The 26,011-nt window shown below is 33.4% G+C and overlaps 1 protein-coding gene across 2 annotated transcripts; it reads left to right on the top strand.

Annotated features, from left to right (window-relative positions):
* Positions 1 to 2,133: 2,133 nt before the first annotated feature.
* LOC120773796 (protein wingless) lies at positions 2,134 to 18,404 on the top strand. 2 transcript variants are annotated; one of them, XM_040102899.1, is made up of 5 exons: positions 2,134 to 2,156; positions 3,799 to 4,061; positions 12,084 to 12,385; positions 16,071 to 16,483; positions 16,659 to 18,404. In XM_040102899.1, exons 2-5 carry the CDS (start codon positions 3,854 to 3,856, stop codon positions 16,963 to 16,965), a joined length of 1,230 nt encoding a protein of 409 aa, XP_039958833.1. In that variant the 5' UTR covers positions 2,134 to 2,156; positions 3,799 to 3,853; the 3' UTR covers positions 16,966 to 18,404. The 2 variants fall into 2 exon arrangements, with proteins under 2 accessions (XP_039958833.1, XP_039958832.1); XM_040102898.1 differs by lacking the exon at positions 2,134 to 2,156 and adding an exon at positions 2,516 to 2,872.
* Positions 18,405 to 26,011: the final 7,607 nt, after the last annotated feature.

The following is a 26,011-nucleotide window of genomic DNA, read 5'->3' as shown; positions in this document are numbered from 1 at the left end:
TTTTTAATAAAAACAACCAGAAGAAACTGGTCTGAATTAGATACACAACTTTACTTATTATTTATTTTTCATTTGCTGAATTTAGAATGTGGAAAAGGTTAAAAATCTTTTTTTCAGATTATATTTTCTAACTAAAATTTTGAATATATTTTCAGGAACTGGTTAAATCAAACAAAGATCTCCAAAACTTTTTTAGTGCATCGTTTTTTAAAGATTGGATCAACAATCCCTATATCTGTCGCTTCAAGTGAACGCTCGTTTTCCTCACTTCGCAGGCTTAAAACACATTTAAGAAATAAAACTGGAGAAGCACGCCTGAACGGAATGGCTCTCTTGAATATCCATAGAGATATAGACGTGACGGAGGAAGAGATTTTAAATGTTATGGCCCAAAATAAAAGAAGATTAGACTTCAATTTGTGAATAAAATAATGAAACATTGTCTTTTTACATAAACGCCCCCCCCCCCCCCAAATTTTTTTCCTGCGTTCGCCACTGATCAAGGCAAATACTGTGCAATCCTGTTTACAAAAGGAATGTGTTAGAGAGTACCGATTCACAACGAAATTTATTTTCGCAACGCCTTACAGAGTAACCCCCCTGAAAGTAGACAGCTTTGATCCTTGCAAGTTGCAAGAGCATAAAATGTTCGGTTATACCCCAACGCAGCCTTTCCTTATTGTTTTAATAAAAAATTTTGACAAGACCTGAAGGTATTTCCCCAGCCGGGATCCTTGCAAGTAGCAAGACTATAAAATGTTCGGATACCTCCGAAATTGTTACTTATTATCAGATAATGAAAATGCCAACTAATTTAATGCTTTACAATAATGCATTAAGATAAGCAAGATCTATAAAAAAAATTTAGAAAATTAAAAAAAATAAAAGCAGAGGACTAATTTTAAAACAAAACTACGAATTTTGCAATTTAAGATATTTTTTTTGCAATGAGTTATAAAATTAATAAGAAAAACAATTTTCTTAAAATAAAAAAAGTAAGAGACCTTTTCGTAGAGCATTTCATTTTCTACAAAATCTAGTAAACGAGATATTTTTTAAGTAGTTGGAAGGAAGATTTGAATTGAATACAAATGTACTTATGGCTTTTTTAATTTGAACAAAATAACACAAAGTATTTAAGAATATAATTATATAAGCTCAAAGATTTTATATATGTATGTACATATGTATGTGAATATGCAAATATATTTTTCTAAACGACTGCAAGGGGCACTTCCAAGAAAACGACCGCTAGCAATAAGTTAGGAATATATCGACAATACAAAAAAAAATGTATTTCTTACACATATTTAGATATATCATTCATATACATACATAAGTATGTATAATTAGTATAAATGGAAAATTAATTTGCTGTAACTTTAAGTCGAAATAATTTTATATGATTCATTGAAACAAGTTATGTTAAAGTTATACGTTATTTTTTTTTTTTAATATTTCTTTATCCATTTCCATTTTTATGACAGTGAAAAATTAAATATTTTATGCATACATATCTATTGCACGTTACAATTCTCACAAGTTCATACATGTACATATGTATGTATACATATATAAATTTTGGTTAGGTGAATTTTGCATCGTATATTCAAGTATTTCAATTTCTGCGTAATACCCTGATACCTTATTATATAAATACGGATGTACATACAGTTTAATAATTACATCTTTATATACAACGCTGACATACAGTGTGTAGTTGTATTATACGATGGGTTAAATGTAACACATACACTAATATAACATTGTATATTATATCATTTATAGAGAGATATTCTGCAATTTCTTAGCATTGACGCTTACTCTGTATTTTTATTGGCCGCCCTTTTATTTTATATACAATAACGATTGGCCATTGAGGTTCAGTCAGAGTAACATGACAACATAAGGTAATGTTGTTCACCACTCTTGCATACGAAATATTTATTATCATTCCTATCTAGTTTGTGATCACCTATAGGCACGTTTCTTCTCTTTCTTACTCAACAGTTTCTCTATTCGACTACACTAACGATCACACAACTAGACTGCTACAGTAATAAAAACATCTTGATCAGTACAACTTAGTCACCCTTAGGAAAGAAGGCAATACAACTAACAATGATCCGACTATGACGCCGTTCGAAGTAAGGAAGGTGAGGCCAAATTACTTCAGTGTCAGTTTGGCGATAGCATTGAATCGGGTAACAGTATTATTTGTACTGTTAAATTATTTGAAATTTAACTGCAATTTTCCAAAGCAAATACCTCTCCCTTTAAGTTCCAAAAAATTGTAATTAATATTTGTGCACAAAAAATACATTTATAAATGTATACACCTACATACGTATATACATATATATGAATGGATATGTGAGAAAACTCGTATTTATTATAGTAGTTAAATTCTTTATATTGAAATTGTGCAAAGTTGTTTGATATATAATATTAAAAAAAATTTCTTCCGAATTCAAATAACTATAAGTAAATAATAAACGTCTACAATAAAATTCAAATAAATTATTATATGTGAATATTTTGTTGTAAAGAATTATTGATGGTGAAAGTTGTATGGAATACAGAAGTTATATAGAATATGGAATAACTGAATTTTGAAGGATTTGAAAGTGAAAGTGTATAAGCAAAAACTACTGAAAGTATTGACAATTTTAATGGGTGATATATTGTTTTAATCCGTGCTACAATATATTTATAGTTACAGTAACAAACAAAAAATCAAATAAACGAAAACTACGTAAAAGTTAATTACAAAAATGGACTTATCTGCAGTGCTTTACGTATGTTTAATAGCATTGTGCACATCAACGGGAAGTAAACCGAAACCTGGTCGAGGAAAAGGATCCATGTGGTGGTTAGTCTGCAATATTGCATAAAATATTAAAATAATAATAAGAATTTAAGTTCGCTTCTTAAGTCTTTTGTTTATTTTTAAGAAAGAAACTCGGCATAAATGGATAAACCCAAAACATATACTTTTAAACAAATTAAAATATTATAGACCGCAATTCAGTTTTTTTTTTTGCTAGAATCTGTACTTTCTTACAGTGTGAATCACATTTTATCTAAAAGGGGAAAGCGAATATAGATACACATACAAATACAAACACATACATATGTATAGATATAAATATACATACATATGTATATGCATAAGAATCAATACTGAACAAGTAACAGTAGACAAAAGATAGTAAAGGTCATATGCATTCGTTGATTTTAGAAACTATAAAGCCTTAAAATTTCATGGAAAATGAAATTGACAATAAATGTGTATGTACATACTAGGTAGGTAGGTGGGTAATATTACAACCGAATCTATTGCAAAGATGCTCCAATATAATTTATTTTTCTTTTTACAAAAGTTTTTAAACAGAGAATTAAGTATTTATGTGTTGATACAAGTGCCCTGATATTGTTTAATGTATCCATATAATTTTAAATTTATTTCAAGATATTACATACAGATATATAAATAATCAAACTACTGAGATAATAAAATTAGATGTATAAAAAAATATAATAATTTGCTCTAAAACACATCTAACTAATGTGAACATATTTTCTATATCTAAGATTCTTTAGCTCAAAAGAAGGAATATGGAGCTGAGTACATAGCAAAGGAATCATCAGTTTCATTCTTCCTTTTTTCGATCTAATGAATCAGCTTTCATTGCAAAACAAGTGTTGATACATATGTAATATAGTATTTATACAACCAATATTTATTAGCAAATAATTAATTATATGAAATTATTTATTATTGCTTTCTTATTCTAGGGGTATAGCTAAAGTGGGCGAACCAAATAATATATCACCACTTAGCTCAGGTATTATGTATATGGATCCCGCCATTCATTCTACACTAAGGCGAAAACAACGACGCTTAGTTCGTGATAATCCTGGCGTACTGGGTGCACTAGTAAAAGGTGCCAACCTTGCTATAAGTGAATGTCAACATCAATTTCGAAATCGGCGTTGGAACTGTTCAACAAGAAACTTTCTGCGTGGAAAAAATTTGTTCGGCAAAATTGTCGATAGAGGTAACTACTTATATTATGAAAGTTGCAAACTTTTAGAAATATTGTTATTGTCCAAATTTAACATTCATGGTTTCATACATGTGTATGTATTTGGTCATAATCCATTTAGACATCTCAAATTACAAATTTTATACAATATCTTTTAAGTTAATAGGCGGAAAGCAAGTAGCATTTATCTGAACACTTATTTCTTTTTCAAAAGAGATTTCGACCACACTCGAAGTTCGAAAACCTCACAGTAGGATGCTGCCAATACCTGATTTAGAATACGCCTTTTGCATTATTAACACATACAATTTTCTTATTCACAACAAATGTAATAAGAAAACCATTCTTTAGCTGTCAGCACTCATGCTGTCTGCGCTGTTGTGCGCCTTTGCTGTGTAACTAATGAAATTGTCATTTACAACGTAATAGGTGGCTTCTGTTGCCTTAAGACAATTTGGCAATCTTCTGAATTGCTGACAGTTTGATGCATGTCCAATTTACTCCATATTCATACACCCAATTGTATGTACCATATAAGTATTCAACCATCTGTTATTATCTATATTTTTTGAAGCCTGACTAAATTCTGGGCCCAAAACTGACTGCTAACCACGACCACACTAATTTTCAACACAATTTTCTATATTTTCACACTTATTGTACATAGTTTATTATCCGTAATTATATGTAAATGCTTACTTCTCATGTAAACAAGAAAGATTTCTCTAGGTGCGTATCCTACATATGTTATATAGTATAATTACACTTAACGATTTCAGTTTAATGCTAAAGTAAATAATACTGCCCTGCAAAAATATTGTTACTCTTACTATACATGATTTTCATCATCTTTAATCTAAAAACGAACTTATCAAAGAAACAAAAATAATAAAAAACTGTAACCTCGCTAAAACTTATTTTAAATGTACATATGTACACTAGTTTAAAATCTTTTTGAAAAATATAGACGTAATAGAAACAAGCAACTTGCAAAAATCAAAGCCGGGGAAATACTTTAAGATGTAAAACCAATCATTTACAGTTAAGTCAACCGGATGTTCGAATATCCTGATATTAGTTATATGGGGGCTAGGCCAAGCTTTTGCTCAAATTTAACTATTTTTGGCACAAAAAACACTGTTATGTGTAAAACACGCTCTTTTATTTTCATTGGGATAGCTCACATATTGCCGATATATGCGGCACAATGCAACCGAAAGTATTGGTTCGATTAAACCCTTTTTTGATATACATACGCACATAACATTATAAGGAAAGTAGTATCCCTTAATTTCAGTTATATATATCACACATTAACCGACATTTTCGATCAAAAGTCAACTATAGGTATTGGGGTCTAAATATTCGGCATTTATACCGTTATATGAGTTCGTCCATTTTCACAATCTTGGTAGGAATTCTTATAATATTCGTGCTGAGCGAATTTGGTTGTTGTAGTTTAAGTGGCTTAGGAGACATACACATTAAACTTATAAGACGGCGAGGCCACGCCAACTTTTTCAAACATTTTTTCCCAAAGGTGAACTTAGCTACAGCGATCCCCTGTACAAAATATGAGTTTTATATTTATTTCTTAGTTAGGGCACTTTATATGTTTTCGGTTAAGGGCGATTTGTGGGCGTAGTAGTAGTCCGATTACGCCCATCTACGAACTCGAACTTTTTTTGTACTAAAGAACCTGCATATCAAGTTTCATCAAAATTTCTCAATTTTTACTCAAGTTCAAGCTTGCACGGGCGGACGGACAGACAGACAGTCAACCGGATTTCAACTTTTCTCGTCACCCTGATCATTTATATATATATATATATATATAACCCTATATCTATCTCGATTAGATTTAGGTGATACGTACAACCGTTAAGTGAATAAAACTATAATACTCTGTAGAGGGCTCAGTGGAATTGTAAAGTTCAGAAGTGTTGAATTATGGAATATTTGACAAATAATGCGGCAGTAATCAACATACATATGTTTTCTAATAATGGAAATAAAAACATAAATACACATACTTATACACATGTGTATAATATACACATACATTTGGTAATAATGAAAAGTTCTTTACAATGGTCTCCGGACATACATATATATGTATGTATATGTATATATATATATATGTATATATATAGTTATATATATGTATGTATATATATGTATATATGTATTTATATATATATATATACATTTATAAGACAGTAAGTATTGAAATACAAGGAGTATGTGTAAACTGTATAATCATACGTTTTAACTGGATTTACCATGATAACATCCTCTTTTGTCTTGCTGGATCAATATACCATGTTAAACAAATATAGACACACGACCTTTAAACTAAAGCAGCTTAAATAACAGGAATAACAAACATATATTGTTGTGTCTTCAAATAAATAATGCTCAACAGCACTAGAAACGAGATACATGTCAATGTTCATTTTTAAGTGGTTAAACACATACATAGACCGTACATAAGTAGTAATACATCCATTCAAATGTATGTACGCGTGCGGATCTTTTACAAATTGGGTGCTGCTTTAAAAAGGATCAACAACTGCAAGTAGTGATCAAAGATGATACAAGTGCTTGCGCCACGAAAAGGGAACATGTAGTATATTCCCAATTGTCCACAAGAAAAGTCCCTAATATTGCACAAAACAATTGGGTGAAATGCAGACGTCCGGACTAGGACTCTTTCCAACAATACCAAGTAGGCCACGACTGAATGAAAGGAGCATTAAGTATTAGCGGAACTGCAGCTGAACCCAATCTTACAATTAAATCATATACATGAATACATATTTGTATTTAAATATTCACAAATATATTCTGTCAGTAAATTGAAATGTAATAGGAAATACTCAACTATACAATACCTATTGTATTAATGTTCGCCGGCAGTTTCAACTAAGTAGAGCAACACCCACATATGTATGTACATATGACAGGAAATGTTCATGCCCGTCTTTTATTGTTGGATCAGTTATGAATATACCAATATAAAAATCCAAAACTTTTGTATTTTACGTTACGTAAATGTGTGCAAAATACACCAATAACGAATATTCCACAATGTATCTTATTAATATGTATGTACATACATATGTACATAAGAAAAATTACAATTTCTGCGAAAGCTGAGGCGTGGAACCATGAAATTCGCCAAAGTATTAATCATACATTACTTAATGGAAATATCTATTATTGGATGTGTGTTGTATTACTAAACGTTAACAATTACTTGAACCACAAATAACAGTTTTAATAGAAGATCAAGTAATATAAACATACATACATGTATGGTGTAAATATGTATGTATGCAAAGGATTTTAAGCTAAAACGTACGTTTATTGCGTCATATTTTTATTATTAAAAAAATATATATACCTTAAGTATGTAGGTATATATAAATAGTTACATTTTTTGACGTACAAAAATCATGATGTTGAAAGTTTCGTGTACGTTTGCACATATCGACCAGGTGCGCATGCCCTTTCTTATCTTTAGCAAACTATCAAAATAATCTGAACCGTGCGTCTCCTTCCCTTATTTGAGCTACAATATATATACATACGTGCGATTTAGGGATGTTGGCAGTTTTAGAACATCGATACCTACGAGTTTATATAGCTAGTGGTTCAGTTTATCGACAATATAAACATTTCATAATTTTAAAACGTTTGTTGCATTTCGGAATATTTACAAAATAATTTGATTCCCTCACTAAATTTTTTACGGTTTGCATCTTGTTTACATAAAGCGAAATTTGAAATAATTAAAGGATTATTTCTTATATCACTGAAACCATGTTAAGCCGAACAAACACAGAAAATTATTTTTATTTTCTGACTTGTTTAAAGTTTCTACATATGTACATGTGTACGTACATATATTTTAATATTGATTATTCCATATTCACAAGAGGTCATGTGTAGTTGATGTTTTGATTTTATGGATGTATTTTCTGCTGCATGATACATGCCGTATTTTTCTAGCCAGATCCATGTGTACATATGTACGAAGGTCCAATATTGTTATTATGATGCTTATATATTATATACATACTTCTCATTTTATCGTGACATATAGGTCGTACACGGGCGCACGCCTTTCAAACTAACATCATCATTCCCATTCCATGCTAATATTTACATACATACTTATGGTAAATACATATACATACATATTACTAAAAGCGAATACTCTAACTTCCTTCCGCATGCGGCTTATCAAAACTGAAATCATTTTACCTCAAAACAATAAAAAAAATTTAAAAGGTAAATATTTCGGTGTGGCAAGTGTATGTACGGTAAATATTAGTTTAAATATGTGGGAAATGAAATTTAATGCAAACAACGTGTGCGCATTTAGTAAGAATTCGATAATACCATATAAAAATTAAATTCTGGGCCAATTTTAATTCATTTCTTTTAAAAGTGTTTTTTTCTGAGAAATATATAATTTATATGAAAAAGTATGTACTCCATACGTATATTGTGTAAATATCACACATCCGTCGAAAGGCGTGTTATAAATTTTTTCTTACCCATACACAAACTCATCTAGCGAAAAACAAATAATTATAGTATACTAGAGGACCCGTCCACGTTTCACTGTGGCTGATATGTACATAGAAAATACTACTACTACCATATATGTATATGATTTATATTAGTTGGATTATAACTATTAGTTAATGAAATCCAGTATTTTTGTTTAGCAACTTGTGTTAAGTTTTCAAGCGGTGTGTGACAATAGAAGCATAGCTCCATCATTTCCCACTGGAGTCCAATCGACAGTCATTGTAGTGGACTCCACATGATGAACCGGTCCTCAGGCGTGGAAAGAAAATGTGCGAGGGAAAGGTTATGACATCAGTTTTTTGGAATGCACGTGGTATAATACATACTCAACGACTGAGTACTGAGCCAGTTATTTCAGAGCGTATTTGGTTGCAGTTCTTTTCTACTATTCCAAATACTTAGCAATTGTATTCCTTTTTAGGGAGAGTCTGTTTAAAATTGTACGCATATATTCAAATGATTCCTACAAACATGAATTTGAAAATTCGAACCATCAAATGAGTAGTTATTTATTTGACTTCAATATCTACAATCAGTTTTAAAACTTCTACTAAGCATGTTTGCTCATATAAAATAGTATATCGCAGTTTTTTATCCTTTTGATAAAAATAGATACCTACCTAAATAAAACTTCAAAATGACTGCATTCTTTAGGCTCATACCAATATTTGCATACACGGTGCAACTAAAGTACAATAAATACTTGTAGAGGTTTTGTTCTGAAAGTAGTAGGACTGAGTCAATTTAAAAAAAAATTGTTGAACCAATCCTTACAACTCTTTAAAAACTTTCAAAATAGGCTCCTTCTGCGTCGATGCACCGCTCCCAGCGCGATTTCCGAGCATTGAAGGCATTCTACGGAATAGCCTTGGGAGCCGAGATGTATGCTGCTTGGATCCCTCTGTTATCTCAAACGAAAAGGAAAATTGCCTCTTTGTCTCGGGTCATACTCAAAAAGCCATGCCTCGTCATCCGTGATTACGTTATTTAAAAATTTGGGGTAACTTTCACACATGTTCAAATTTTCATGCCACACTTCCACTAGCCGCAATTTCTGGTCATCAGTGAGCACTTTTGGGATTATCTTCGCGTACACCATGCTGTTCAAGTGCTTCATCATAATGTCATGAACCACAGATTTTGATAAATTTCTTATCGGTCCTCCAAAAAGGCCATCGAAACATGCCACTTCTTGCTAAAGCAACATATGGGTAAGCCTGTTTAATCATATCAAACGTCTCTGTTGCAGATTTACCGAGTTTCGAGTTACCGAGTTTCAAATAGAATTTAATCGCGTAGTGGCTGGCACCACTCACAGAAACACGTCGCGCTAAAACGTTTGTCCTGACTCCAGGTGCTCGGAGACAACTGACCAGCCGCTCATTCTTTAGCTAGAAACGCCCTCTACCGAATCCAGTCGGTGGGCGCACGCTCCGAAATACAGTTACGGCGAAAGAAAATCAGTCCTATTACATTCCTGTAAAATCAAAACCTCGTTTTCACAAACCGAATGTTGCAAATGATATTTGTTTTCAATTTAAATGTAAATATTTTATTTCCCAAAAATTTTAGTTTTATTGAACTAACATGAGTGTTGCCATGTGTGTAAAACTGATTAAAAGTGAGCTTTTAAGGTATAATTCAGACTCAAAAGAATGAAAAAAAAAGTTGTCTGTGTACTGTTTTATTACTTTAATTTATTAATTATAGTTAGTTTTGTAGCATATACTTAATCGAGTAAGCAAGGCTGTAATTAAAATAATATTGGTAAAGTAACACAACATATTAATGCAAAAGTTCCACTTTAACTGCAATAGGGAGACTGTTACGACACCTTCCAGAAGGATGATTTCAACTGGTCGTTGGGAAAGATGCTGACGTTTGATTTGGAAGAAATATCAAAAGTAGTCAGTTGCAATCCGTATTTTATCTTTCTTGATTATTTCGCTTAAAGTTGATATGAATTTCTCCAGGTTAACATTTTTCTGTTTGTCCCTAAAAAGTACCAAAATTGTCCATAAATATACTGAGAAATTTATAAAGCTTTCACCTTCAATCAAATTTCACACGTTAGGTTAGGTATATTGGTAAAGTTACGACTGATCTCACGTGGACAGCTAGAAACGACCGTTTGCTGCAAATCTTTGTCGCTTATCGACAAAGCGTCTTGAGACTGTCCCAAATTTGTTGAGGCGGCCAATATTAACTCCAATTTGCTGCAGTTTTCAGCGATTTCGCTATTACTAGGCACACTCCTTAACTAAGTTTTTCTTTTTCAAATTATATTATAAATTTTTACCGGCTTTCAGAACAAGGTATTTCAATCCGATATCACATCAAAACTACTCCATTTCTGACAGCTACATTTGTTTTTAAAACAAAGTTGTATATATTGTTAAACCAAATAAAGTTAATTGCATACAATATAAATTTCCATGAAGCTCTACATAAAAAGGAGTACTGTGTCATTGTTGGGTCCTTTTATTTGCTGCATAATAGCTCATAAAAATAAAAATACAGTAAAATTGGTAGCAAACAATCTGTACCAATTAATCTGTACTTTTTGCAGTATTCTTTCAACTTAACTTGCTACATTCAAATTAATAATGAAACTTAAGCTGTCATATAACCGGAATTTCAAAGACAAGTGCTATTAGTCTTTACAGAAATATATAATTATCAAAGTTCTAGATCTACATCGAATTTTATTTACATGAATCTACATATACTTATATACATACATATTTATCGTATCGTATCATCTTTTTTTTTTTTATAAAATTTCAGTGTTTTTATGCGCGAATGACGATACGAAAAAGTTATGTAAAATTTTGTAAAATGCAAATTGTCTGAATACTACTTATACCAATATTAATTATCTAAAATGCTTTAAGACAAAGTGATGTCGGCATGTTTAAGAACAAGTAAAAGTAGCAAGGTAACGCTATTTACGGAAGTGAGAAGTATTAAATACTTATTGCAACTCCTAAATGTTATTTTCCGTCACATATAATATTCTTCGAATAATATGTGAAACCTAAAAATAATAACATCAGAAGAGACTAAAATATTGCTGTTTTATACTATTGTTTAATTTAGCTTGTGGGAATAATATTTATACATATGGTACATGCATTGATAGTTGAATACGTATCCAAACATGTACTAGGTATGTTCCAATGTCGTCAGTTAGATCAAGTTTAAAAAATGTATTATTTATAAAGCTTTCAAATTTGTCACTTAAAATTAGTGTATACTCTATTAGTAATGTTTAAGGACAGCCCTATGATTTCTATATACACATACATATATATGTATGTATTGTAACGCTTATATTTTATTTGCTGTCACTTTAATGTTCATTCATAATGGATATGCTCCTATTTCGCATTTTGTACATTCATTATTTTATAAACATTTATTTTCTTTCAGGCTGTCGTGAGACTGGCTTTATTTATGCCATCACCAGTGCCGCTGTCACACATTCGATTGCGCGCGCCTGCAGCGAGGGCTCCATTGAATCGTGCACCTGTGATTATAGCCATCAGTCGCGATCGCCGCAAGCGAGTCACCAAACAGGCAGCGTAGCGGGTGTTCGCGACTGGGAATGGGGAGGGTGCTCGGACAATATCGGATTTGGTTTTAAATTCTCACGTGATTTTGTAGACACTGGAGAACGCGGCCGAAATTTGAGAGAAAAAATGAACTTACATAATAATGAAGCTGGCCGCAGTGTAAGTATTATTTGCTAAAGATAGAATTTATTTATTTTTGCATACACGCAAAGTTAAATATATTGAACTGATGTTAAATTATTGCTACCAATTGTGAAATAGGAGAAAATAATATGGAGTTATTTGCCGCTTTTTATTTACGTGTGTGTATAAACAATCTCCTTGAAATCCAAACTTTTGCTTATAATAATGTTAATCATGTTATATAAGTATCGACTTGAAAAATAATTACTAGTTACACCGATCAAACATCTCATTATAGGTATTCATGTGTGGTAGATCGTCTTGTATTCGTAATAAAAAGATAGTAAATGGTAATGACAATTAAAAAGAGAAGCTACTTCATGGTAATCGTATATACTGTACTGACAAGTACAACAACTCCAATGACTATAAAGACAACATTTTTATGGCCACTTTAGCAGTCTGTGTTAATTGCAATGCTGCTTGATAGCGTATTCACTATTACACTTTTTGAAACTACAACCATGGCAGAGAATTTGAGTGGATTGTTTCCAATACAATTAACCCGTTTATAATTTGCACAAACAAGTATAATGTGTGTACGTAAAGATATTATTTTGTATCTTCTTCAATTACATGCATATACACATATAAACAATATACTATATTTGTACCTAGTTCGATTCGCTGATGTACATACATATGTATATGTATGCATGAACATTTGAGCTTAAATCGTAAAATGTGTAATAGTTCATTTGCTCTTGATTTATACTTTTCGTTTTTATATTTTTTATTTGAAGTTACTGCGTTGTTGCTCTGAATCCGTGGGGTAATAAATACATACTGCACTTCACAGCGTTTATTGAACACGCAACGTGAGTTGGTGGCCAGTCGCTTTTTTCATGTCCGCCACACACAGATTCGATTCCTACCGTGCAGCTTGCTGCTAACCAATATTAATATGTTGACAGCATTGCTGGTAGGAAAACTTAAGCGCCCACAAAAAAGAAAGTTTTCATTGTGAGTAGTATAAGACTTCATATAAACACAGATATTTATAGAGACATAAGCGACCGCGGTAACAAAAAAATTTTTAGTGCTCTACTACTCTGTGAGAATTAAGTTCAATTTCTGCCTAGCAAGTAAAGACCTATATATATATACTATATATGTATGTATATAAAAATGGGTTATTGGTAATTGACTAATAGGTAATTATTACATTGTATTGGTTAACATGTAATAATATACAATTACTAAATATAAACTACTTGTATTCTTTAAAAAGAATATTTTCGTTAAAATAACGTTAAAAATTTTTGTTAATATTTTTCTAAAACGTTTAATACTTATATAACCTACAGCTTTGTATAGGGGCAAACATGTGTATTTATTGTACAATCTGTATTGATTTGTCTTTTTGTTCTTATTGTGGTTTTTAAACTTTGCATTAACCACTAATCGCTTGCGCAATTAATACCCAATTGGATCATTTATTCTCCCTCTTTAGTGCGATTTGTATGAGTAATATTTTTATAAATAAACTTCTTTTAGTTTTTTTTGTATAATGTCATAGTATACCTGCGCTTGCGCAGTGGAAAATTATAAAGAAGTCTGCATTTGAGATCCACCCGTATACAAATGTACATGAAATACACATATGTATGTACATATGTATATACATATGTATCAATATCTTAAAATTAAGTTACATTCCCTTGTCAACTAGCGATTCATTCTGTTGCTCTCCATTCGTCGATTAATTCTTCTCTCCACTGTTATTAATACGTTGCCACGGTATTAAGCTTTATTGATCGTGTTACAGAGATGGCCTACCTTATGTGTTGATACTGATACTATTGCTACTTTGGTTGTTTTGAAAATATCAACAAGCGCATAAAAATTGGGCTCATGCTGCGCTGTTTTTTGCTTAATAAGGTAACATTTGCGTGAATGCCCGAACACATCAGGCAATTTTAAGAGAGCCAATGAAGATAGTATATCATGAAGGTTGCAGTTAACTTCACGATGATCATAAAAAAAACTTCTAACTAACCACTTCTGAAAATTTGAATTTCAAGGCATTCAATATACATACATACATATGTATGTACAGGGTCGGATTCAGAAATCGTTTTTGGGGGGTAGTCGGTAACTTTTTGCCTAATGTCTTTTTGCTTCTGCACTGCCAGTGATAATGTTCACCTTTGAGCTTCAAAGGCCGCAGGACGATGTCTTTATTCAAAAGGCCTTTGAATTTATCTATCAAGCAGTCAAAAAGTTTTCCATTTCCTTAGTTTTCAAAGCTCATACTTTTTCTGAAAACTGCAAACTCAGTTAAAATCCATACAATACTTCTCTAGAAAAGTGCGAATACAAATCTTCGCCGATTGTATCCAACAGAGGAATGTACACTGAGATCACGTGACATTGTTCACAAGTTATCACGCAGGAATTTTCGCGTTTTATTTGTCGGAGATTCATTGTCAACTTCTTCGTCAACTTTCAGTCCAGCTGCCATTTTTTCGTACCTAAATAAATGGATCGAAAATATTCCTCAGCTTTTTGTCTTCGGTTTTGGAACGTTACAAGCACGCTGCTTGTTGTTGCTATCATATTTGATGCCTTTGCCAGATGGATCGATTCTTTCTGAAGAATCGCGCTGAGTGAATGAGTTAGAGATAGAATATACCATACATAGACCAAAAATCTCAATTATTAGTTCAAATTTGCACACGGCTGCGATGAGTATCGTTGCTTTTCCTCGCTGTTTCCTTATTTATCCAGTTACTTACTGTTGTTTTTGGAAGTTCAGTTACAACAGTAAAAAACACGTCGTAAAATGTCAGAATGCTCGATGCACAATGGCTTTAGCTTTTGTTTTTTTTATATTGGAAAACTTGGAGGATAAACCGCGGAGATAGTGTCAATCGAACAGATCACAGATGGAGCTGAACGCAGCATTTATTTCAAGTTCTCTATCAAACCGCGCTGTTTCAAATTTAGCACTTTCAGTTACGGAACTGATTGGATTTATTAACAATTTAATCTACATATGTTGCTACAATTTGTAACTTCAGTGGTTCCTTAGCATTATTTATTATATAAAAAAATGGAAAAATTCTTTTATTTTGTTTCTGACATAAAATGGCAAATTTCTGGATTACATTGCTGTTGCTTTATATTTTTTCTGAGTAGTAAAATTATTATTAAGCCATTTAGCCCTTGGGGGGAAAATGAGGAACATTAGCGCCTTTAAAATCCGCCAATGGTATGTATCATTTGTATACATTTAACAGTTGCTAAAAGGAAATATCTCATAAAAGTTTAATTTTAAGCACATTTGCTTCCATATTGCAGTATTTACTAAAATCGGCAATTAAATTAAGAATTTAAGTGACTAAAATTTGTTCATTCGTACACACCAAAATTATACCAAAATATTTACAGGAATTAGTGAAATAACTTGCAATTTCATCCACAATAATTTAGCAATGACATAGTTGCAGCATCATCGAAAAATGGCGGTGAAAACCTTTGTTGTAGGCTATAATACACTTGTATATTGTTTGAATTAGGTGACATTTCTTAACGTAAAAGTAAAATCATTTGAAGAAATATATTAACTTTTGGTATTGAAATCAATCATACAATAAAATTTTATTTATTTACACATATACAAACAAAAATTACCGATTTTTTGTTTTAACAATTTTAGCATGTACAAGCGGAAATGCGTCAGGAATGTAAATGCCACGGTATGTCTGGCTCTTGTACCGTAAAGACTTGCTGGATGCGATTGGCTAATTTTCGCGTAATAGGTGATAATCTTAAGGATCGTTTTGATGGTGCATCACGCGTAATGGTCAGTAATAGCCTAAGACAAAATGGGAATACAGTACCAAGTAATTCAGCAAATTCAAATGTCATTGGAATGTCTAGTGCGGCTATGAGCCCTAACGCAGCAAGCCCGAATGCTTTCAGCGCAGATCGAATGATTAATGATCATATACCAGACCATTTAATAAAAATACATCCGAATAAATCACCTTTGAATACCGTTAATAACCCAAATAGTTTCTCCCGAAATTCGGTGCGTAGCCGTGGTCGTCAAGGGAAAAAGAACAATAGGTTAGTAGTGCATATAATAGTGCAGACACATACATTTTTCAACCAACTTTGTTCAAGTATGTTAGTACCGATTATGGTTATTATAAATGATTATTAATAGCAATTTTAATACAAAAACATTACGTATGATACTCTCTCGCTTATGTATAGTTTTAATTTTTCTTTTTCCTGACAGATACAACTTTCAGTTGAAACCGCAGAATCCGGAACATAAGCCACCTGGCCCCAAAGATATTGTTTACCTGGAACAGTCACCAAGCTTCTGCGAGAAAAATTTGCGCTTAGGTATTCAAGGAACACATGGGCGTCAATGCAATGATACATCAATCGGCGTTGATGGCTGTGACTTGATGTGTTGCGGTCGTGGCTATCGTACACAAGTAATCGACGTCATTGAACGTTGCGCATGCACATTTCACTGGTGCTGTGAAGTCAAGTGTAAAACGTGTCGAATAAAAAAAACAATACATACATGTTTATAAGTAGTGATGAGTATTTTTTAAATCTCCGCCCGATACCCTCTGAAGACAGTTAGGACTAAAATTTTTCAAAGGAAATGTATATAAGCTTTAATAAAAATTAAATAAAACGGTTATGGAGTCTGTCACAAATCATTAACAATCGTTGCACTCCAACACAATAAAGTATATTATTAAGTGAGCTAGTAAAAGTATTAATAGAACAAAAATAACTAACGTACAGGGAATAAAGGGTGGGGTTTGAAGATTTGCGGCACCTTTGTCGTTTGTTATACCCCGTTTATTTATTTATTTATTTATTTTTATTAACTTTGGATTACAATCAAGAGGTTGTTCGTTATATAAAAGGACACTACATTAGGTGACCTGTCAATTAATTCCAACGAATATAAACATCAGTATTTCTTTAAATTTGATACCAGTATACACATACATATGTAAATATAAATATGCATACAACCTAGCACTGATATAAAAAAATGATTTATGCACTTAAATATGTATCATATCTAGGAGACACATATGTACATATGTGTGGCCAACGCAATTTTCGTCGATTTCAGTGTAAATATACTTAAAGTTTAGAAGATGATATAAGTGAATTGAAGTGAATATAAGTGAAGTTGGATTTAAGTCCACACATTCAAGCGAATTTGAACGCTGTCTACAGTATTATATTATTTGAATTCATAATCACTAAGTAGAATACATATCTATGTTTTTAAGTAAAATAAATACACATTTTCCAGTTTTCTATTTGTTAGTATTCTAAGTATGTATAAGTACTTGTATACGAATGTTTATGTGAATATTACCTTGCGCCAAAATGGATCTAACCGAAGACTGAGATTTTGTAATTTGCATATTACTTTTGTCCTTTAATTGCAATTTATTTTCATATATGCTTTATCATATATTGTACCATACGGATCCATACATACAAACCTAAACATGTATATAGCAACATAAATTCAAGCTGTACGATTTTATGATCTTACTAAAAGCCTTAAGATAAGTTTTACCGCTTATAATTTTGGTGTTAATTAGTTTGTTGTTTAATAAATACATAATTGATAAAGCTATTCTGAAAAATATACAAAATAAATTTGGAAGCCATCTATTACAAATTTACAAAGGAAAAGTTATTTAGTAAAAAAAATTATAATTTTAGTATTCAAAATGAATAGTATTAAAAAAAATGGGTTTTAAAGAAAAATAAATAATCTATTTTGATTATAAGCTAAAAATATGAATTTAACATTTAAGATAAAAGCCTTCATTTGTGGTCATAATGCTAACCAATACAAGTATTTTGCCAAAGCTTTTGAGCTCAAGGGGTTAAATCGAATGGTGAAATAGAATTAAAATCGTTTGTGTATTTACATTTTGAAAAATGTATTTCAGTTTGAACAAATCGTTCAAATTTAATATGTTTCATTATGTTTATATATACATAAATCCCTAAACATTCTCAAATTTCATATACATACATACACACATATTAATAAATTCCTCAACAAATTTTTTTAGCTCGACAAGCAAAAAACGTACTTAAATCTCTATTATTAATATCTTTTTATTTTTGTAAACGCCTCCTCAGTATGTATGTTGTTTATGAAATAGTTTATATATAGTAAACTAGAAATATAGAATTTCATATGTAAATATATTTATGTAAGTATATGAAAATTACTTAAGTGAATTTGTATTCCTTCACTACAAAATTTGTTTAAATTTATTAGCTAAGCCAAATAAAGTCTTAAATTTAAATACTTTAATTAATTTTTTTCTAAAGGGCTAAAATATGTATATTTGCTTTGCAGACATTTGAATAAAAAGTGTTTTTATGCTAGCGTGTTTACTAAAAGTTGTTATGTTAAAAAAAACTAGAACCATTTCTTGAATAATAAGTCCATCTTTTATTTTCGAGCAAAATAATTCAATTTGGTCAAATAGTCCTAGGTTTTAAAATACCTTGCTTTATGTATTACTTTATTTTGATTTGTGTCCGAAATATTTATGTAAGCAGTTAGATAAATAAAATGATTTTAAATATCTCTTTATTACTTTGTTGGATTGCCCTACTTTGTATGAATACAATAAATAGTATAAATACAAGCAAATATTGTAAAAAGTAGTAAGACTTTATTAATAATTTTAAAATTCTTAATTTATTCTTTAAAATCTCCGTTGTCCTCTTAAAGTAATCCTCCTTAGCCTCACTACATTTGTGTCAACGTTTTTTCCAATTTTCGAAACAGTTGTTAAAGTCAATTTCCGGAATAGCATCTAATGCGCCTAGTTATTCACGTTTAATGTATTCAATTGACTCAAAACGGGTTTCACGGAGCCGTTTGAGTCAGAAGTCACACGGAGCTAAATCAGGCGAATACGGAGGCAGCGACACAATATTAGTTAAAAAATTGGAAAAAAAACTCACGATAATCAATGCAGTATGTCAAGAGTTTCGGCCCATAACTCCGATCTCTTTTTACCTCCTTATTGACAATTTGGGCAGTCGGAAGGAATTCCGTGTGCACCACTCCTCGATAATCAAAGAAAACTGCATAACCTCGTAACCTTGATTTTTGACTTGCTTTGACGTGGTGTTTTCGATTTCCCTTCTCCTTTGTCACAAAATTCGGCCGATTTATCGCCTGTCTCTGGGCGAAAGCTTAAATTCTGCGTCGAGTACTTTCAGAGCTGGAAAGTTTTCGTCCATTCGGACGACTTGACCTGGCCAGTGTTGCCGCTGCCTCTGGACCATTTAGCAGGACGGGAATGAGTGGCTTATAGAGTTAGGTAATTGTTCGTCGAGAGGGGACTTTACTTTTCTATTGCATACTCTTTACGAAGTAGCACCTGTTGGCGAGAGTTATTCTGTTGTTGTTGGTGTTAATACTGGTTCCTAGATAGACGAAGTTATCTACGACTTCGAAGTTATGACAGTCGAGAGCTACATGGGAGCCAAGTCGCGAGTATGACGATTGTTTGTTTTATGACAGGAGATATTTCTTGCCTTCGTTCACTACCTGACCCATTTGCTTTGCTGTCTTATCCAGTCTGGAGAAAGAAGTGCTAACATCACAGGTGTTGAGGCCAATAATATCAATATTATCGGCGTACGTCTGCAGCTGGACACTCTTATAGAAGACGGTGCCTTTTCTATTTAGTTCTGCAGCTCGAATTATTATTGCCAAGGTCTATTGAAGAAGTCGCAGTCGGCGGCTCCCTTGCCTTGCCGCATACCTTTTTTGGTATCGAACGGCTCGGAGAGGTTCTTCTCGATCCTGATGAAGCTTTTGGTAGAGGTAAACGTCGGTTTACACAGCCGTAATAATCAAATCAAAAGCAGCTTTAAAATCGACGGAAAGGTGGTGTGTGTCGATTCTCTTTTCAAGGGTCTTTTCCAAGACTTATCGCATGGTGAATATCTGGTCAGTTGTGGATTTTGCAGGTCTAAAGCCACACTGACCTGGACCTTCCACCATCCTGGTGTTATGTTCAGCAGGCTGAAGAAGTGCTCTCTCCATAACTTTAGTATTCTCTGCGTATCTGTGACAAGATATAAGGTTATATACATATACATATATGATATAAAGTTCAAATCAAATGGCGGCGCACTGGGAGTCCCTTTAAATCCCCACGGCTCTGCAGGCCTCCATGCTCTGGTCAAGGAATGAGCATTGGGCGCAAGATTAGTAGGCTGCGTTGCCCCGGGAGAGCGTTAATCCGTCCGTGTTTTCCGGGGCCACTAAAGCGAAGAACAGACCTCAGGGAACTGGAGTAGGTGCATAGCTACCGAGGGTACCTGTTTATGTCGACCCGCCCCCTACATACAATGCGCTGGTAAAACAGAAAGGAATGGAATTTTACATGCAAGCAACAGTAGCAGTAACAGTGGCAGTAACAGTGGCAGTAACATCTATGAGATTATACTGGGTAACGACACGGGAAACCCAAAAGATCCGAATAATACCAAAGTGCCAGGAACTGACACGCAAAGGACACCAGGAAATATATCCATTTAAGCGGTCTTCGCGACTTAGTAAAGCTCCCATAAAGATGCTTAGGCGCAGAAAAATTAACGCCAACAAGATCATCGCCATCAGCGCTGTGAAACAACACACCGCAGGCGAGAGCAATAAACCCTCGCGGCACCCACATGACTGAGCTTGGCGAAGAAATCAAGAAGTTGATAAATATGATGCGTCCACCACAGCAAACAATCGAATATAACCTTAGGGACCTCGTTGAAAATATAACGAAGAAGTACGAAAACGCCTTAGGGGAATAAAAAAATAACAGAGAAGCAAGACGGAATATCTTAAATATGGCAGATAGTCAGACGTTAAAAATAACGAGGAAAAAGTAGATACCTTAAACGCAATTAACAGAGGAAAGACATCGGAAAAACAAGGTGGCTGGACGAAAATCAAAAGGAAAAAGAAGGTAGCATTTAAGAACCAACCGAAAATTAAAGCCCTACCGAATAAAAAAACAGTGGAAATCCGGTATCCGGATGAAATAACTGGAGAGGAAGACATTGCCAAGGCTATTCGCATGCAGATAGAGAAACTAAGAAATTTTGATAAATGCTCAATCAGAGGCATTAGGGCGTCATAATCAGGCACCCAAATAGCTGTACTAAGCCTCCCGCCTTATAGGCTGGGCTACTTATTGAGGCCAAAAAAATCAAAATAGAATGGGTTGGGATAGGGAGAAGCCGAACATTAAAAAATGCTTCCGGTGTTTGAAATATGGCCTGGCGAGACGAGGAGAAACTTTTCTGAAGGTTTTATCGGTACTGAACTCCGGCTTGCTAAATAAAGGTCACAGAAGCATATTCGAAAATAACAGCTGCTGTTCTGTAATCGATATTACGTATGCTAGTAGCTCTCTAGTGCGGTCGTTTACATGACAAGTAAGCGACTTGTATACACTCAATGATCTTTTGGCAATTCTGCTTGAAATTGACAAAATGCCCAAAATGCCTAAGTCCCTTAAAAAGGTTCAAATCAGAGGCTGGAAAGCTGAAACCCTCGAAGAGGATATATACAAATTAATGATAGATGACAATCCGAACTAAGCGTTAGACGTAGAACAGAAGACTGAATACTTAGTTAAAAATGCCAGCAAAGCCTGCGAAACCCGCATACTGGTGGAATGAGAATATTGAAACTTTGAGACGTGAATTCCACAAAGTGAGGCGCCAGTGTCAAAGGGTACCACAAACGGCAGATTTCACATTCACAATGCTAAAGGAGCGCTTTAAATGAAGGGGAAATGAACTCAAGAAAGCAATAAAGAAGAGCAAGGCCTGTTGTTTTAAAGAACTCTGTAACAAGGTCGAAGAAAACCCGTGGGGAGATGCATACAAAATCGTCCTGTCAAAGATTAAAGACTATAAAAGACAAGCACCTACATGCCCTAGATTATTAAAGACGGTTGTCCAAACTCTCTTCCCGATGCAATTTCTTCAAAGGCAGCAAATAAAAGAATCTGGAGCTACAAACGCACCGCTAGTCACTGACCAATATAATCTGCCGCAATCTGTGTGCGGCTAGAGCAACATCTAGAAAGAGAACCACCGATATGGTTTCCGAAGAGACAGGTCAACAACAGACGCCATAAAAAAGTTAATGGAATTGAAGGAAGCAAGTGGTTATGTGTCTCCAAAGATTACTGCGCGGTAGTGACGTTCGATGTAAAAAATGTCTTCAACTCGGCCTTTTGGCCGCATATCATAGAAGCCCTGGAACGAAAGAAAACACCACCCTACCTGCTGAGGATCAGATCTAGCTACCTCTCGGATAGATTGCTTCTATATGACACAGAGAAAGATCCGAAAAACTATATTGTAACAAGTAAGGAAGGGCTAAGTTCGGGTGTCACCGAACATTTTATACTCTCGCATGGTAAAGTGATAATCGAGATTTCATTATTCGTCATTTAAATATTTTTCAAATACCGTATTTTTGTAAAGTTTTATTCCGCTATCATCATTGGTTCCTAATGTTTATACTCGTATTATACAGAGAAGGCCTCAGATGGAATTCAAAATAGCTTTATATTAGAAGAAGGCGTGGTTGTGAACCGATTTCACCCATATTTCGTACATGTCATCAGGGTGTTAAGAAAACATTATATACCGAATTTCATTGAAATCGGTCTAGTAGTTCCTGAGATATGGTTCTTGGTCCATAAGTGGGCGGCGCCACGCCCATTTTAAATTTTTAAAAAAAGCCTGGATGCAGCTTCCTTCTGCCACTTCTTCCGTAAAATTTAGTGTTTCTGACGTTTTTTATTAGTCGGTTAACGCACTTTTAGTGATTTTCAACATAACCTTTGTATGGGAGGTGGGCGTGGTTATTATCCGATTTCTTCCATTTTTGAACTGTATATGGAAATGCCTAAAGGAAGCGACCCTGTAGAGTTTGGTTGACATAGCTATAATAGTTTCCGAGATATGTACAAAAAACTTAGTAGGGGGCGGGGCCACGCCCACTTTTCCAAAACAATTGGGTCCAAATATGCCCCTCCCTAATGCGATCCTTTGTGCCAAATTTCACTTTAATATCTTTATTTATGGCTTAGTTATGACACTTTATAGGTTTTCGGTTTCCGCCATTTTGTGGGCGTGGCAGTGGGTCGATTTGGCCCATCTTCGAACTTAACCTTCTTATGGAGCCAAGGAATACGTGTACCAAGTTTCATCATGATATCTCAATTTTTACTCAAGTTACAGCTTGCACGGACGGACGGACAGACGGACAGACGGACGGACAGACGGACGGACAGACAGACATCCGGATTTCGACTCTACTCGTCGCCCTGATCACTTTGGTATATATAACCCTATATCTGACTCTTTTAGTTTTAGGACTTACAAACAACCGTTATGTGAACAAAACTATAATACTCTCGTTAGCAACATTGTTGCGAGAGTATAAAAAGCGGTGTACCACAAGGTTCATTACTAAGGCCGCTACTGTGGAATATTTTATATGACGGTTTGCTACGTCTCTCATTGCCCAAAGAAATACAGATAATCGTGTACGCTAACGATATAGCAGTAACGGTAGTGGTAAAAGAAATAAACCAGACGGAGCACCTATGCAACCACGCGGCGATAAAAATTGATAATGGCTTACAAAAGCAAAGCTCCAGTTAGCTGACCAAAAAACCGAAACGGTGCTAATAACGGGTAAGTAAAAGCTAGAGGTGACTACGTTCAACATTGTTGGATACAATGTTCCAACGCAACATTCGTGGAAATACCTGGGGGTGATTATTGACGCGAAGCTAAATTATCGAACCCACATCGCGAAAGCCTGTGTAAAAGTTAAAAAGATGATGGCTGCATTACCTAGAATCATGGCCAACATAGGTGGACCTAATCAGAATAGACGCGCTCTTCTGGCAAAAGTTTGCCAGTAGGTACTAATGTACGCCACACCCATATGGGGACCAGCACTGCTGCATAAAACATTTGCAAATACGGCGAAAGCGGTAGTTCGGTTAAACGCTATCAAAGTAGCTTGCGCTTTACGCACTTTGTCACACGGAGCTGGAAAGCTGGAATTATTTCAGGTATCATGCCTCCAGATATTATGGCGATAGAGCTAAAAAAAAAATATAACAAAGCGAGAAACACTGACAGAAGACAAAAGAAAAGGAAAGAAAGAGATACTAGCCTTAATGAGCGGCAGAAACGATGGGACGAAACCACTAAAAGTAGATGGACACACACGTTGATCAGAAACGTGCAAATTTGGGTAGAGAGAAACGACGGTGAAACTGACTATTACTTGACGCAGTTCCTGACTAGGCACATCTTCTTCAGAGAATATTTACACAAATATGGACATGACGATGGGTTTGACTGCTCCTTTTGTGGAAACGAGAGTGAAAACGCGAGTTATGTTAGTTTAATGTATACAACATTTATTTGTGAAATTAATCTTAGACTGACTTATAATACTCTTATAAAGCTTATACGAGACCTTAATATCGTACATATGTATAATATATCGTAATGAGGTTAGTGGAGGGATAGTTGCCAGACTGTTAGTTAGGCTACGTAACTTCCCCCCCGTTACAATTAAAGTTTACATGAATTGTGATACAATATCATAAGTAATCAGTAATAGAAATAATACAATTAAATTTTTAAATAATTAAATGAATTAAATATTTACATATATCCATAACATTTTTATGTTTTTTTTTATACAATTTGTTTTGTTATTTTTTGTACTCAATTTATTGATCTTTTGTTGTTCTTGTTTTTTCATTGCATAACTATTTTGTTTTGTTTGCTTGTTTTTATTTGTTTTTATTGTTTTTGGTAATTTCTTGTATGTTAAACTTATCATGAAATTTATATTTTCTTTTAATATTTTTAGCATGTATATTATTGAAATCATTAAATACAAACTTCGGTTATTTTTTATGCCGAACATTTTTATAATTTTTAATGTAACCTTTATTACTGTATTCTTGATAATCTTCTCTATGCAGATTTCTTTAATTCAAATATCTTTTCTTTTCATTAATATTTTTTGTGTATATATTTGTTTTATTATAATTTCCTGATTCTACATTAAATGGTTTTTCTTTTATAATGAAATGGTATGAATTATTGTAGTACTCAATAGATTTGCTTACTTTGTCTTTAAGGCCTGTCAAGTTATGTTATTGTATGTTTAAGATCCTAGTTTTTTCAGTTAGTGTGTTATGTAACCTCTCAATGTCGGCGTTTCCAGTACGATTATTTGGTTTTGTTAGATGCAAATTTATATATTCTGTTCTGAGGTAATCCCTAATGTTTACACTTTAAAATTCATTGTCTGTTATCAATGTTTCAAAATGTCCTTTCTGTGATTGGTATTGTTTTAGTTTCTCAATTATTATTTCTTTATTTCTATCCTCAATATAGTAGGCAGTAGCAAATTTTGAAAATCGAAAAAATTAGATTTATAATCGTGTAAATGTTTTCGGTCAATGCGAATTTAGGTTTCAATGGTTTGCGATTGTATTTAATTCT

Source organism: Bactrocera tryoni, chromosome 4, assembly GCF_016617805.1.
Source record: "Bactrocera tryoni isolate S06 chromosome 4, CSIRO_BtryS06_freeze2, whole genome shotgun sequence".
In the NCBI taxonomy this organism is placed as follows: domain Eukaryota; kingdom Metazoa; phylum Arthropoda; class Insecta; order Diptera; family Tephritidae; genus Bactrocera; species Bactrocera tryoni.
The sequence above is the reverse complement of the archived record's forward strand: the minus strand, read 5'-3'. Positions and strand labels throughout refer to the sequence as shown.